At 45.8% G+C, this 16092-nt stretch overlaps 1 protein-coding gene across 4 annotated transcripts in view; it reads left to right on the forward strand.

Annotated features, from left to right (window-relative positions):
- Positions 1-16092, forward strand: part of WNT3 (Wnt family member 3) — a 455111-nt gene that overhangs the window by 284204 nt on the left and 154815 nt on the right. The window contains exons 1-2 of one of the 4 annotated variants that reach the window (XM_056548706.1): positions 174-215; positions 2649-2787. The exons of 1 other annotated variant lie outside the window; for it this stretch is intronic. In XM_056548706.1, coding sequence (XP_056404681.1) covers positions 2753-2787 — 35 coding nt within the window. In that variant the 5' untranslated portion in view covers positions 174-215; positions 2649-2752. Of the gene's footprint in view, positions 1-105; positions 234-2648; positions 2788-16092 lie in introns of those variants that run through there. 2 more of the 4 variants (XM_056548710.1, XM_056548711.1) reach the window with 2 other exon arrangements.

Consider the following 16092-nt stretch of genomic DNA (forward strand, 5'->3'; position numbering starts at 1 on the left):
TTCGTATGGGAAAAGGAATCGGGCTGTGTTCTTTAATTTTGTATTTGCATAATAACTAATGGAAATAACGGTAGGAGTTGTGACCGGCTTTGTTTTGACGGGCAGCGTTCAGGGAACCTTAGGGCTGTTGTTATGGCAACGTGAAACGGCTGGGTTTATGCAGCTGCAGGCTATGGAAAGTGATAAGCGTGCTACTGGTTCTGCCTGGGGGTTAGGTAATGTAATGTGATGGGGTATGTGAATTTTTTATTTATTAATTATTAAATAAATATCTATATACGTCACATTCTCATAAATATATCACTATTAGTGTTTCCTAACCAGTGAGCCTCCAGTTGTTGTAAAACCAAAAATTTCAGCATGGCCTTTGGCTGTTCAAGCATGCTAGAAGTTGTAGGTTTGCAACAGCTGGAGGCACACTGTTTGGGGATAGGGGATAAGTTTTAGATCGCAGGTGGTCAGAGCATTGGGCCCCCCCACGATGTCCTATACGGACACTCTTCTGCTCTCTGGAGCGCTGCGTCATGGAGGGGGTGTCGTGAAGCTCCAAGGAAGAGCAGAGGGTCTGTGCAGGAGATCGCAGATAGGGGATACGTTTTATTCCATGAGACTACTCCTTTAGGGTATGTTCACACTACGTAATTCCCGCGGAATTCCTGTGAGCACAAACATCAGTGTGAATGGGTTTCCACGAGACCCGTTCACACTGCGGAATTTCAGCGGCGGTCAATTCCGCCTCTGATATTGTTCTGCGCAAAGAAAGAACCTGTTCATTCTTTGCGCGGAAGTCTGCGAACACTGTGGTGCCGCGTGGTCCTACTGCCAAAGTATTGCGGCGGGGGCCGCCAGAATGGAATCTCCGCTCGCGTAATTCTCGAATTACGCGAGCGGAGATTCCGTTCATAATCCGTAGTGTGAACATACCCTTAAGAGGCGGAAAAAATTCAGCAAATTTCCACGCCTGATAACTATACATTTTTTTTTTTTTTTTTGTGCAAATTTATGTGCAGATGGTTTTACTATGGGAAACAGATAAGTGACGTGGCACTTTTTATTTCAGCGCTGAAAAATTTGTATTAAGTTTGCCGATTTTTTTTTTTTATTTTATTTTTTTTTTTTAGCATAGTGTGAACAATGAAAAACGTCTCCTATGTCATTCAACAGGAGATGGATTTCAGTGCGGAATCGTGTCGCTTTGGATGTGGACAATTGGTACAGATTTTTTGCTGTGAGCCATAAAAGTATTCATATTGTAACCAAATTTGGTGTCAGCCTACCCGGATAGGACCATGGGGTCATTTTTTTCAGTATCCAAGACCTTGAGAGATGAATCACTCTGCAAAGTGCCCACAGCTCTGTACGGGTAGGGTTATACTGCCTTAGTCCTTAGTTGTATCATTTGGCATCCCAGTCATCGGCCACGAGGAATTATGCTGTAAATGGGAGCAGCGGGCTCGCGCTAAATGGGTACTCCGCCACAAACACCTTATCCCCTATCCAGAGGGGGTCCCGCGATCTCCATACCGGCAAAGGCGGCATTAGGAACACGGAAGCTTCTGCGTTCATGAAGTCACGCCACACCCCCTCCATTCATGTCAATGTAGCCCTCACGCCTCCTCCCATAGAAGTGAATGGAGGGGACGTGGTGGCCGCATTGTTAGCCATCGGACACGGAGCGTAGTTCGTTCCGTGCTCCGAATGACGGGTGCCGCGACAGAGATCTAACATCTTATCCCCTATCCTTTACGTAGGGGATAAGATGTTTGTGGCAGAGTACCCCTTTAAGGCCATGTTCACACGGCAAGATTCCAGGGAAATATTCAGCTCGTAAATTCCACTGCCTGCAGTACCCATTGATTTCAATGGGATTCTGCTGTACTGTGCGCACAGCGGAATTTCCCATAGAAGGTCATTCCGGCATCCACAGAAAGAATAGACATGCCTATTCTGTTTGCAGATTGTGTTTGGAAATGCATTGCCATCTACGAGAGAGCGCTTTATTCTAGCGCCCGCCTGAACATTTAAATGTGCGTAATGTCCGCCTGTGTTTCCCTGACAGACATTCACGAACATTTTTGGCCATGTGAATATGGCCTAACAGTATACGTCAGCAGGAGCACTAACACCGTATGAAACTACCCTAATATAGACCCCTAGAGATCATGTGTCTCTTTATACAGGGTTTTTGTGCCTGGTCCATACAAATTTGTCCGGGTTCACATTACGGATAATCAGCCTGGAGAAAGTTCACACGTCGGAATGTCCGCATTAAAAATCTCTGCGGGGGCACCGGCATAATTCCACACAGAATTATCGTCCGTCCTCATAGACGGCTATGCATTCCGTACAGTCTCTGCACAAAGAATGAACATGTTCATTCTTTGTGAGGACATGGAAAATGGAAACATCCGTGTACACAGAGCAGCAGAATTCCGCTGAATTCAACAGGACAGAATCTGACACGGAAATTATGCCGTGTGAACATAGCCTTTCCGTGCTTCCACTCACATTCTGTTCTGCCAGATATTATGCGGAATTTAAGCGGAATTTCTTTGGTTCAACACACAGATTCTGGACAGAATTCAGAGTCTCATTGACTTCTGCTGCAGAATTCCCCAAAAAGAGTTGACTTGTTCATTTATTTGCAGTATCTGGAATGCGGAATTTCCACAGTGGAAAATCTGCGTGATCGCTGATTTCCACCATTAGTGGCAGGTCCCTGGCTTCTGATGGCAGCCGAGACTCGCTGTCTATGAGTCGTTCGCAGCACGAGTACTTGCTTCATAGGTATGCACATTTACATGGCTGTATGTTGCATGTCCTCTAGGGGGTTAAGCATGAGTGCAGGTGCAGTTACTGTGCAGTCAGGTAGTACAACCTGGGCTGCAATTTTAATTGAAACAACCATGATGACAGATGAATGTGTTGCTGCAACCCTATGAGGAAAAACTTAGTCTAAGGGTATGTTCACACGGGCGTATTTCTTTTCAAACTCGCAGTGGGAAAAGTTTGAAAAGTGACAGGGTCTCTGCACGCTACCCGCAGCAGATTTTCGCCAGGGTTATCTCTGCTGTTGAAAATCCGCTGTAGGCTTCATTGAAGTCAATAGGGTCTGTGGCGGATTTCCGACAGCGGAGATTCAGCTTGGTGTCCTATAACGTCTCTCACTAAAAGGGTCTTCTTTATTCACATTCTGCGGTGCATACAGACTAGGACAGGGGCGCCCCTGCCCTCTCACTTCTACCTGCCCTAGTCTGTATGCACCGCAGAATTTGGCTAAAGAAGACCCTTTAGGTGAGTACAGTCTCTGCCATCTATTGTCTCATCGGATTGCACGCTTACTTCAGACTGAGCACCACTAGTGTTTGGGCTTCAGGTGCGGTTCAAGATACGGCTGTCTACTCGTGCATGGTGTGAACAGTGCCGAATCGTGCATGTGCTGGACACTACCTCTCCTAATCACCCTGAAGATCCCACAATGCAATTCAACAGAAATCCAGTGGAATTCTAAACGTAGTTTTAGATGTGAAGAGAGAGAAGAGAACATACCAAAAGGCTACTTTAAGTGAGTAAGTATTGACCATTTCATGTATAAAGAAGAAGGTAGGTATATACAGTGACCCCTCGACCTACGATGGCCCCGACATACGATCATTTCAACACACAATGGCCTCTCAGAGGCCATCGCATGTTGAAGGCAGCATCAACATACGATGCTTTTGTATGTCGGGGCCATCGCATAAACGGCAATCCGGCAGCGCAGACTGCTTCAGCTGCCACCGGATAGCCGTTTACGGTGCCCCGTGTGGTCCGGTGATGATCACTTACCTGTCCTCGGGGCTCCGGAGCGTCCTCTTCAGGATCCCCTGCATCGTCGGCGCTCTCCATCGTCGTCATCATGTCGCCGCCCCGTCATCCAATAGGAGCGACGTGATGGCAGTGACGGAGAGCGCGGATGTCGGGGAAACCTCAGGGACGGCTGTCCGGGCATGCTGGATGTTGTAGTTTTGCAACATCTGGAGGTGCGCGCAGGTTGTAGACCACTGTCCTATACTTTACATTGCACGGATCCCTCAACATGCGATGGTTTCAACAAACGATGGTCTGCTTGGAACGGATTACCATCGTATGTTGAGGGACCACTGTATATATGGTAGGTTGTAGATTTGTTGGGCTCCCATTTCAAAAAGACTCGTGTCACAGGGGTCTTGTTTATGTTTACTAAGACTTTTCTCACGTCTTGTTCTAGACAGATGATGAGACCGCTTTGCTGCCAGGATTATTGATCCCAAGGCTTGCATACCCCTGCTTGCCCAAACAACGGCTTGATTCATAGGAGGCTGCGTTGTTTAGGCAGGCGGAGGTGTGCCAGCTCCAAAACTGACACTTTATTGACGTATTAGTCAGCCATTAGGAGCCATCATTTTAAACCGATCTCGTCTGCAAGGAAAATGTAAAAACAATGATACTGAAAAACATCACATTTTGTGACTATATATGTTTTGTGTTATTACTTTTTATTAAATGTCATTTATCGTCTCCTAAGTAATACATAAATAGATTAACTCTAAATATAAATGAGACCTCATCATCTTACCCTCCCAGATAGATCAGAGCATGTTATAACTTCCATCCCATCACTCTTGAGAGATCAGCATCTATCACTCCCCTCCCCAAGAGAGATCAGAACATGTCACTCTCCCCGCTTTTCCAATTACAGACCCCCCCCCCCCCCAGGCCAGGGGCTTTAGATTTTTGGGCAGGTGTGTCACAGGGAATGAGAATTGTAACATGTCAGGGACTGAGCCGGCGGGTACAAATTTGGACACGGATGCTGAGGGGAGGGTGAGCGCAGGGCGTTCATGTAGCCACAACAGCCTTGGGGCGGACGCAGAAGGACTTAATGTTTTAAAAGTGATTGTGTATTGTAAATAGGATAAAAGAGTTGCCGATCGCTGGGCATGCACTTGCCTCAGGGTCATTCTTATTTTTAGAACAACCCCCACCACCAAAAAAGCTATTTTTCTGCCTATCTATAATGTCCAGATTCTGTATTTGGAATTTTTGTATGTAGCTAACTATTAAATCCCTTTTATAATTTCAGTCTACAGATGTCATTGAATCCTCATTACTTGAATAAGAATAGACATCACATTGCTCTGTATCCTAGGACCTGCGCATTTCTCTGTCTCCAATTGTGTATTGATCTAAACTGTGAACACCAGCTGAGCAAACCAGTGTGTAGATGGTGCTTAAAGGGTTACTCCGAAACATTGAGCCTAACGCTGTGTGTGGGCTTCCGTGTTCACGCCCGCCCCCTTGTGACGTCATGTCCCGCCCCCTCAATGCAAGTCTATGGGAGGGGGCGTGACGCCCCCTCCCATAGACTTGCATTGAGGGGGCGGGACGTGACGGCACAAGGGGGGGGGGTGAACACGGAAGCCTGCACACAGCGTTCGGAACTCAATGTTTTGGATGCTGGGTAGCGGAGTAACCCTTTACGTTAAGTTGTCTATTGGTTATAACCAGGAGTGCCTGTGAGGTGCATATATATTAATATTGCACTCCGGGATAGCCAGTATATAACTTATGGCATTTTTAGCAGAATTTATGATTTCTTTGGACATTGTACCAATATCTCTCGGCACTAATGAGCACAGTTTATATTTGTGTTTTAGTGAAAATTATTAAAAGTTATATTTTAAAGCACCTTCTACACACTAGTTTGGTCAGCTGGTGTTCACAGTTTTGTTCTATTGCTTGGAGGCATTGGGGGACATTTCCTAATCTAGTCTATTCTGGGTATGCTTATAGACCAGCATATGTGGTAGTCTCCTGTCTATTGTGCTCCTAATTTATCAAACGTCTCACAGCCCTTGATAAATTCTGTGCTCAGACTTCAGGGTCTACAGCTTAAACTGCATTTAGACCTGCTCCAACATGGTCTGACATTTCAGCGTATTTTGGGGAGATGCGACTTGTCTCACAAAAGTCGCACTTGATAAATTCAGCACCAATGCATTTTCCAATGCATTTCCGTCTAAAATAGACTAGCATGCATCATGTTCTAAAAACCCTCTACTGCAAAAGTCGCAGAAAAGTCGCACATATTTAGACTGCGACTTTCTGTGCGACAAATTTAGACAGGAAAAAACTGTCTAAATCGTTTGATAAATCTCCCCCATTGTGTTTATTTGGTCGTGTGCTGGACCCAAATTGCATATGAGTGTTATGTGTATTGATCTTCCCTATAGCTTGTACACATGCAACATACTGACAGTATTGTACATGCAGTATGAATACACTTATATGAGCATATTTGTGGGGGAACTACACTGTGTAGGAAGGTTCCCCTCATTAGCATGAATAAAACTGACATAAACATTAGTTATATGTTAGCTGAACCTGATAATATTGGTGGGTTCAGACACCCATCGAAGGTGCATGATGGCCTCTCGACTCCTATGATCTGCTGTTGGGGGACAGAAGCCTTGGATTTCTGCATACCCAATTCTTTTGCTCTTGGTAAAATAATCTACAGCCCGCGCTGTCTCTTAGTGGCTTTCTCCTACTTCCCATTCAGAACACATGCTTGCTTACTCAAGCTGTGTGTATTTGTTGGGGGATTGGGAGAGAAAGCTGTAATTTTAAACAAATATTTAGTCAATGGCTATCTTGTGTAATGCCAACTGCTTTTCCCCCACTAGACACCTTAAAGAAGTTGTCTCATCCCAAATATTTTTGCTTCTGTCTATGTCCGATCAGTGGGATCCAACTTCTGTGCCCCTATCAAAAATTCACCTGGCCTTTGTATAGGCAACATTGGCTGCCTATGTGTAAATCCAACAGAGCCAAGTGGCAGGGTGCCTTTCCAGCACATCTACTGTTTCCATCTCAGTAATCAGATTCCCTCTGATTATATATATATATATATATATATATATATATATATATATATATATATATATATAGTATATTTTAGCTATATGCCATCAATGCTTGCACTGTGACAGACCTTTCAGATCCCACCAGTATTCAATATTACTAAAACCCAAAGGGTTTTCAAGACTAGATGTATTAGCTAGTGCCCTATAACGATGACAAAAGGGGCCTCTATAGTCAGTTTGCCATTGATTGTACACGATGGTCTTAAATTCTTTATATATTCCATAGCTTATAGTGGATGTTAAAAGGGGTTTATGTCATTGGACAACTCTATTCACAGGCAGTGATAAGACATGTAAGCTCTATAGGGGTATTCCGCCCATAGCCATAGGATAGGGGATAAGATCGCGGGGGGGCCCCGCCGCTGGAACCCCATTTGCAGCACCCAGCATTCTGTGCCGTGCTGCTGCTCCAGTCTCAGAAACGTGACGTCCATCATGCCCCCTCCCATAGACATGGCTGGTGGGGGCGTGGTGTGATGTCACGAGGGGGGCGTAGCATGACGTCCTGTCTCCAGTCCCAGAAACTGAGACTTTCAAGGCTAGAGCAGCTGCCCTGCACAGAATGTCGGGTGCTCCACGGAGATCGTGGGGGGTCCCAGCGGCAGGCCCCCCCACGACCAGACATCTTATCCCCTATTCTTTGAATAGGGGATAAAATGTCTATGGGTGGAATACCCCTTTAATGGACTATACTAAGAATAGACCATCAGTAAAAAGAAGTCCTGTAAAACCTCAGAAGCTGTATATAAAATGGTTATTTACTTGTACTCGGGTAAACAAAAACTTTAGTAGGGCAAGTGCCCATGTGGATAACCATGTCATGATTTCAGGCAGTTCAAATACATCAGCCCTATATGAAAGGGTATGGACCTTGGAATAGCAGTGAAGTCACATCTGTCCCTGGGGCCACTGGTTTTGCTTATTTCATTTATCAAATATTTATGTAATTCTTCACTATATTAGTCACTGCATTAGCAGACAATGTATGTTTTTGTGGCACCTCCCTGATTTCCCGTAATGAGATTCTATCATTTTTCCTCCATTCCTCCATGTAGTCTCATCCTCACATGACTTGTTTTTTTCTTACTGTCTGCAGTAGAGTTTCTAACCTGCCTTCACATACATAGCAGTCAGTTTGCTTTTTGTTGTTACATCCCCTTTAATCTTGTACTAAGAAGCCCCTCTTAACATATCCCTTCCAGTGATCGGCCCTCTGATTTGTACTTATACGCGTAATTAGCAACAATATACTTATCCCTTTACTTCCAGGTCAGTGGTTTAAACCCAGTAGTGATCCGTGCCAAACTGGCCAGCACATGTGATGAGAAGGTGGTTTGCATGTGTGTGGGGGCAATTACGGCACTATTTTCCCAGGATAGTGGGAGACTGAAGGTTATAACCCCTCTTAATCGGGTCAAATGTACTTACGTATCAGTTTAGTGCAAAGGCATTTGATCAGTAACGTTTTTTACGCCTCGCACGAATCATCATGACCTTTGACAGCAGGATGACATCAGCAGCCTCGTCCTATTTAGCCTACATCAAAGATGTGAAAGACATTTCGGAATCTTGAAGTGTAAAATAAGTTTCTTTTTTTGCAGAGATGATTTGCTCAAAATTGATTACTGCTAAACTCAAGCAAGCAGTGCCTGGGTATAATACCTTTGGTAGCTTTCCAGTCATGTCTATGGCTATCATATAATTACTTCTCAACATTTAGAGGGGTTATGCAGTTTTTTGTAAAGTTTTTGTAATCTTTTTAATTTAGTTTGGGATTCAGTTCTGCATCTTAATCTTGCTGTAAGTAAATACAAACATTTTTTGGTTTACGCCAGAAGCTAAAAATCTTCCTTGCTTATTACACTATAGTTTGTTACAATGTATAAGCATAGGGATCAGGCTATTGATGCTCCATTTTGTGTAGTTTTGCCGGCATTGATCTATTACTCGAGATGACAGAATTTCAGAAAATTCAGCTTATAAGTAAACTACAATACTATACATGACCCATGGAGTGTGGTGCTGTTTTTAAAAGAAAGCAGCCATGTTTTTTCTATTCCTAGTGCAGAGGTTGTTCTAGATTAGAAAAACAATTTTTAAATACTTTTTGTGGAAGTGTGAAGCCTAGTTAGGCTGTATTTGTGAGAGGGGCGGTAACATCTCCACCCCCTCGCACGTCAGGCGGCACATAGGGTTGTGGGCGGGGGCAGGGCTATATAACGCCCCTACCTCCTGTCAGTGGGCCGTTCCTGACGTTTGCGGACGTTGCCGTGCCTGGCAGGGAACACAGACTTCAAATCTCCCGCCAATATTTGGAGCTCCGCCAGTCCGACTACCGAAGCTTCGCTGTTCCGGTGGTGGTAATGTATAGGGAGATTGCTGGCATAGCAGGTGCGGCATGGGCGACAGGGGTTCCGGGAGGCAGAGGCTACGCGCAGCTTCTGTCAGACGGAACCCCACAGCATCAGTGCAGTTGCACTGGGGGGAACTGCTGAAGGAGTACGGCCAGGCTGCGGTGGTTCTGTCTGAGGCAGCGTGGTACAAGGCAGTTTAAGTTACCCCCACCACGCTCCGTGTTTGTGAGCACGAGCTTCCTTTCCTCAGCTGTCGGCAGTTGCCAACCTCGGTGCGCAGGGGAGACAGTGCTGTCTGCTGGTATATAATGCGGCCGGGCCGTACGTGGTAATGTCTGCTGTATAAGCCTCTCGAGCCAGGCTGCTAACTGTTGTATAATCAGATGGTATGGTGCACAACGTACATTTCAGGGCAGCTCCTCTCTAATTTGGGTGTCTCATTGTCAATATCGGGCAAATGTTACTTTTGGGGTCTCTTTATCATGAATTTGTTGCAACCGTTGAATTGTTTCTGTGAACTGTATCCCCGCATTTGCCTTACAAACTCACCCCTGCTCTACAACTACACTTAACCTGCCCAACTCTCCTATACATATCAATGTATTCTCGGGCGCTGCGGTTGGGCGTGTTTTACACCGTGTGGCCGGGATGCCTGGCGGTGCATCTCTGGTTGCCGGGGCTCTGTAGTGGGCTCCCACTCCTGCTTCCCCAGCGCGGTGGAGTGAGAGACAGGACAACCAGACATCGCTCCTGTATCATGCCATGTCATATCATGCCAGGTTTAGAACACGTCTGCTTTCCATAGTTCCATGCGGAAAAGGAAAAAAAAAAAAAAAGTTTTGCATCACACACACTTCCAGTTGTTTGCATGGGCTGGTGCCCTCATCTCTGTGCGGCTCATGCACTTATGGGTTGCTAATTTTAGGACATTGGGGCTGCGCTTTCACTTTTATTGGTCACGCACAACAGCATACCAGTTTCAATTATTACTTGTTCACACGCTCATAGCGTTTTTTCTTACAAATCACAGATTGGTATGTCATGGCGTTTACGCGATCATTGTCGCCCACCACACGTTTTGCTCATACAACCATGGCATCCATACTATTTCATAGGCGCACGGGTTATATGGGTCTTACATGTGCACCTTTTCACACTGACCACACGGGCAGGCATCTCACTGCTGGTACCTCCATTACTTGACGCATCACGTAGGGTACACTGCTCGTACATCCATAGTATGTCTACGGTTCACACGCATGGCACACAATAGTCATCTGGCCATACGCTATAGCATTCATACTTCATATATACTTCATAGGGCAATCTCTTTCATTCCATTTAATCTCTGTTAGTTGTATTCCCATACGCACAGCAGTTCATACTGTCCACACTCATGTCACTCATGCGTCTACACGTTCTGGCGTCTACATTTCTCATGTTCATTCTATATGGTGGCACATCAATGGTTGGCATGCATACTGTTCACATGCTCATGGCTTTCCATACTGTTCATACGTTCACGGCATTTACACTGTCAATGCGCTAACAGCATTTATACTGTTCATACACGCATGGTTTCTTACCCATTGGTTTGTACACTGTTGCAAACGCTCACAAATTTTACTCGGTTCACACACGCATCGCTGTATAGCGTTCACACGCTCACTGCATTCACACCGGGCATACGCTCTTGGTTTTCCGTACACACATCATAGCATTCACACTATTTCATATGCTCTTGACATTGAAATTGTCCACACGCTCAAAGCGTCCACACCGTACGCATTTGTCCAGACGTTCAAAGCTCTACACTGTTCATGTGCCGTGGCATTTTTCACTGGGCAGTTGCGGTGGTTTTTACACGGGTCCATGCGCTCTGGCGGTTATTTCATGCATTATGCTCATGGCATTTCATTTCTGTTGGTACGCTCAGGACATCTACATGATTGTGGCATTCATGCTGGTCATAAGCCAGGGCAGCTATACTCGCACCAGTTACACTGCATACACTCATGACATTAATACTGCCCGTACGCTTGGTATTCATACAGATCGCATGCCCACAATATTCATACTGTGCACACACCCACAGGTTTGCTGTCATATGCACATGGCGTTTTGCACCTTTCATATGATCACAACACACATACGGGTCATGTGTCGGCATCAATACCGTTGCATTCACTGCATGCTGGTCATAAGCTCAGTATCTATAGTGGCCATGCGCTCATCGCATGTACATATGGTCATGGCATCATCACTGTGTTTGTTAACCACACTGTTTTCACACGCTATTAGCATTTTTTACTGTCATTTGCTCATGGCTTGCACACGGTTCATACACGCAGTTATACTGTCCACATGCAATGGTTTTTATTTTGATCATACGCAATGGTATCTATACCACTCATCCGCTCATGGCATTTACACGGCCACATGCTCTTGGCATTGACATTACGTTTTTTGCCATTCGTACTGCACATACGCTCATCAGCATCCATACCGTTGCATTTGTCCTTAGCTCTTACGGTGGCATACGCTCACGGTTCTTTGCTGATCATGCACTCTCGTTGGTCAGACATCCATTGCTTTTCATGACACACATGCACTCTTGACGAGGGACTGGTTGTGCATGTGTGGTGCTTTGTTTCTGTGTTTCACATGCCTCGGGCTTTCGGGCTGTTCAGACGCTCATGGTGTCAGTGCCATGCGAAGGTGCATGGCATTGGCGAGCTGGTAGTGCTTGGTTTAGTGTATATACTCATAGTTTCATTGTACATTATGGGTGCTTCCATGCAGTGCATGCAGTAATAGTACACATACGCGCATACCATCACACGACTCACACGCTCTTAACTTCGCGGTGCCCACGCTGGGACTACGTTATAGTTCCCATGACTACCACGCCTACTGAGCAATAACATCACGACACAAAGGTGGTTTAACCTGTCATGTCTGCCACGTCTGCAGGAGGAGGCACCATGCAGGTTATTGTTACCGACACGTTCTTCAGAGCAATAACATCACGACACAGGTGGTTTACCTGTTATGCCTGCCACGTCTGCAGGGAGAGGCAGCACGCAGGTTATTCGTTACTGACACGTCTTCAGAGCAAGTACATTATGACACATAGGTGGTTGTTTTTTGGTTATGCCTACCACGTCTGTAGGGGGATGCGCCACGCAGGTAATTGTTACTGACACGTCTTCAGAGCAATAACGTTATGACACATAGGTGGTTTCTTTACCCGTTATGCCTGCCACGTCTGCAGGGGGAGGTACCACGCAGGTTATTGTTACTGACACGTCTTCAGAGCAATAACATTACGACACACAGGTGGTGGTTTTCCCGTTATGCCTGCCACGTCTGCAGGGGGAGGCACCATGCAGGTTATTGTTACTGACACGTCTTCAGAGCAATAACATCACACCACACAGGTGGTTGTTTTCCCGTTATGTCTGCCACGTCTGCAGGGGGAGGCACCATGCAGGTTATTGTTACTGACACGTCTTCAGAGCAATAACATCACACCACACAGGTGGTGGTTTTCCCGTTATGTCTGCCACGTCTGTAGGGGGAGGCATCATGCAGGTTATTGTTACTGACACGTCTTCAGAGCAATAACATCACACCACACAGGTGGTGGTTTTCCTGTTATGCCTGCCACGTCTGCAGGGGGAGGCACCATGCAGGTTATTGTTACGGACACGTCTTCAGAGCAATAATTTCACGACGCATAGATGGTTGTTTACTTGTTAGGCCTGCCACGTCTGCAGGGGGATGTACCACGCAGGTTTTTGTTACTGACACCTCTTCAGAGCAATAACATCATGCCACATAGGTGGTTGTTTACCAGGTATGCCTGCCACATCTGCAGGGGAGGTACCACGCGACAATTGTTACTGACACGTTTTCAGAGCTATAACGTTACGACACATAGGTGGTTTCTTTACCCATTATGCCTGCGACGTCTGCAGGGGGAGGTACCACACAGCTTATTGTTACTGACACGTCTTCAGAGCAATAACATTACGCCACACAGGTGGTTGTTTTCCCGTTATGCCTGCCACGTCTGCAGGGGGAGGCTCCATGCAGGTTATCGTTACTGACACGTCTTCAGAGCAATAACATCACGACACATAGGTGGCTGCTTACCTATTATGCCTGCCACCTCTGCAGGGGGAGTTGCCATGCAGGTTATTGTTACTGACACTTCTTCAGAGCAACATTCCAAATTAGGTTTGTTACCCTTCATGCCTGCCACGTCCGCAGGGTAAGGCTCACGCGGGTCCACACTACTGACACAGTCGCAAGGCAATAGACCACGGGTGAGCAAAAGCTACTCGCCACACACATGGGGTCACCACGACAACACGTCTGCCAGGGGATACACCACACAGGTTGTCACCAACATGTTTCCAGCAGAGTCCATTCACACGGTCCACGGCCCTATTAGCGCCTGCTTCACCGGCATTATCATTTGCACAATTGTCCAGCTTGTGGGCACGACTGCTCAGGCACAGAGCGGTAGTGTCTGCAGGTACATTTGGGTAGGCAAATTACAGACAGGATAGCTAGTGGGTCACTCGCAGTGGGACACCATTCATGAGGTGGTGTTAGGATTGGGGCATTGGGTTAGCTTAGTTTTCAGGTAAGGTGCTCAGATATTGTTTGATCTACAGGAAATTAGGCTGTTCAACGCCAAGGGTAATCGGGGGGTGGTGGTTGTGTCTATATGCTAACAGTTATATATTTGGCCACTTATTAGCAGGAACATGATAGGATTCATCAGGCCTGATGGGTCACAGTGTTTCACTCCTGCACTGATATTAGGCAGCATGCTACAGCGGACATCGGCTGGGGGTTTGGCCTGACCTTGCTCAAGTGCCAACTCTGGTTTCGGTCAGGGGTGGGCATGACTACAATGCTCTTCAGTTTCCAGGCATCGATTCCTCGGCCAGTCAGTTCGCTTCACCAATTCCATCTCAATATCAGAGCTTTATCTTGGTCAGCGCTAGGGTAGGGGCTTTAGTCCTTGATTACATTTAATTCCCTACTAGATTTACTTTTTGCCCTCTTAAGGTATGGCCTCCGTCGCGGTCATTGGGCACATCTCAGACCGATAGGTTAAGTCATAATGTGTACATAACAAGTAAGTATATATCATTATCACGAGTACGAATGTGTAAGCCCCGATCACAAGTGTGAAGCCTAGTTAGGCTGTATTTGTGAGAGGGGCGGTAACATCTCCACCCCCTCGCACGTCAGGCGGCACATAGGGTTGTGGGCGGGGGCAGGGGTATATAACGCCCCTACCTCCTGTCAGTGGGCCGTTCCTGACGTTTGCGGACCCCTCCCAACCCTCCCTTTCTTTTTCCTCTTTTATTCTTCATTTCATCCATTACAGGGCATGCCCTCTTAAGGTATGGCCTCCGTCGCGGTCATTGGGCACATCTCAGACCGATAGGTTAAGTCATAATGTGTACATAACAAGTAAGTATATATCATTATCACGAGTACGAATGTGTAAGCCCCGATCACAAATGATATTCTCTGTAAGACAATGAAGCATTTTCCCTTTACAAATTTCTGTAGCATTCAGAGAATCCAGGAATATTGTGGCCAGTGCTCCATTCATTCTCCATGGAGCTATATTATGTGTATGGAGACCACCTTATTTCTACCCCCCTCCCCCCCCAATGAGGCTTAGGCACATTGAATGGGGGAGCTGAATATGCATTGGGGGGGGGCTTCCCGGTGACCTGCCAGCACGTATGAGAAATGGAAATCGGCTCACCTCCCTTTCCAGATCCACACCCGTTCCGATGAATACTCAACTGCTGTATCGTTCGTTCATTGTTTTGCTCAGCCAATCTCTAGCCACAGTGGTCACTGGCCAAGTGGACATTTCCTGCATATAGGCACATCACTAGGAAATAGTAAGCAGCAGAATCCCATGCAACATTGGAACGGTAGTTGTGCAGTGACAGCAGTGATGGCAGTGACACCAGTTATCTACTAGTTTTTGTCCTTAGAGAATTTTTCCTAAATATAGGAACGGTATATAATATAGCTGAGCAGAGAAAGTGGACCTTTTCAATTGAGCTTCTCCTAGGAAAAAGAGTCCAGTGTTATTTTACTGTATAAAATGTACTCTATTATAAAAATTAAAAAAAAACGCATTTCGATCCCGAACCGGAATCCTCATCAGGTACCTGATGAAGATTCTGGTTCGAGATCAAAACACTGTTTTTTTGTTTGTTTTTTAAATAAAGTACATTGTATACACTGCAATAGTACTGGACTCTTTATCATAGGGAAGCACCATTGAAAATGTCCTTTTTTTTTCTGCCCAGCTATATGCTATACGGTTACATTTCAACACTCTGGCATGCACTGCATCGGCCAGGACGACCGTGAGGCTGCTGACTCGATGTTACTAATCTACATGTTTGTTTAAGTGTCGTGCTCTTAGCGCAACACAGTTTGATAAGAAGTTAAGCTACGGATCTGTTTTATCCTACTGTCCGATGAAGATGTGCACCTATCCTTACTTTTTTTTCCCTCCTTTGCACAATCCTAAAGATAGAAGGCCTTTGTACTGCGCACCAAGGTAGGTAGAATGGTAGCTCAGAAAGGGGGAAATTTAGCGAAGAGTGGCAAGATAATGCATAAAACAACCTCCTTTGGGGGACTGCAGCACAACCAAAGGAGGTTGTGTTATGGGACTAGAGCTTTTTTTTTTTTTTTTTTTTTTTTTTTTTTTTTGCCACATTCTGACATCCTGC

The sequence above is a fragment of the Hyla sarda genome, chromosome 12 (assembly GCF_029499605.1).
Source record: "Hyla sarda isolate aHylSar1 chromosome 12, aHylSar1.hap1, whole genome shotgun sequence".
In the NCBI taxonomy this organism is placed as follows: Eukaryota; Metazoa; Chordata; class Amphibia; order Anura; family Hylidae; genus Hyla; species Hyla sarda.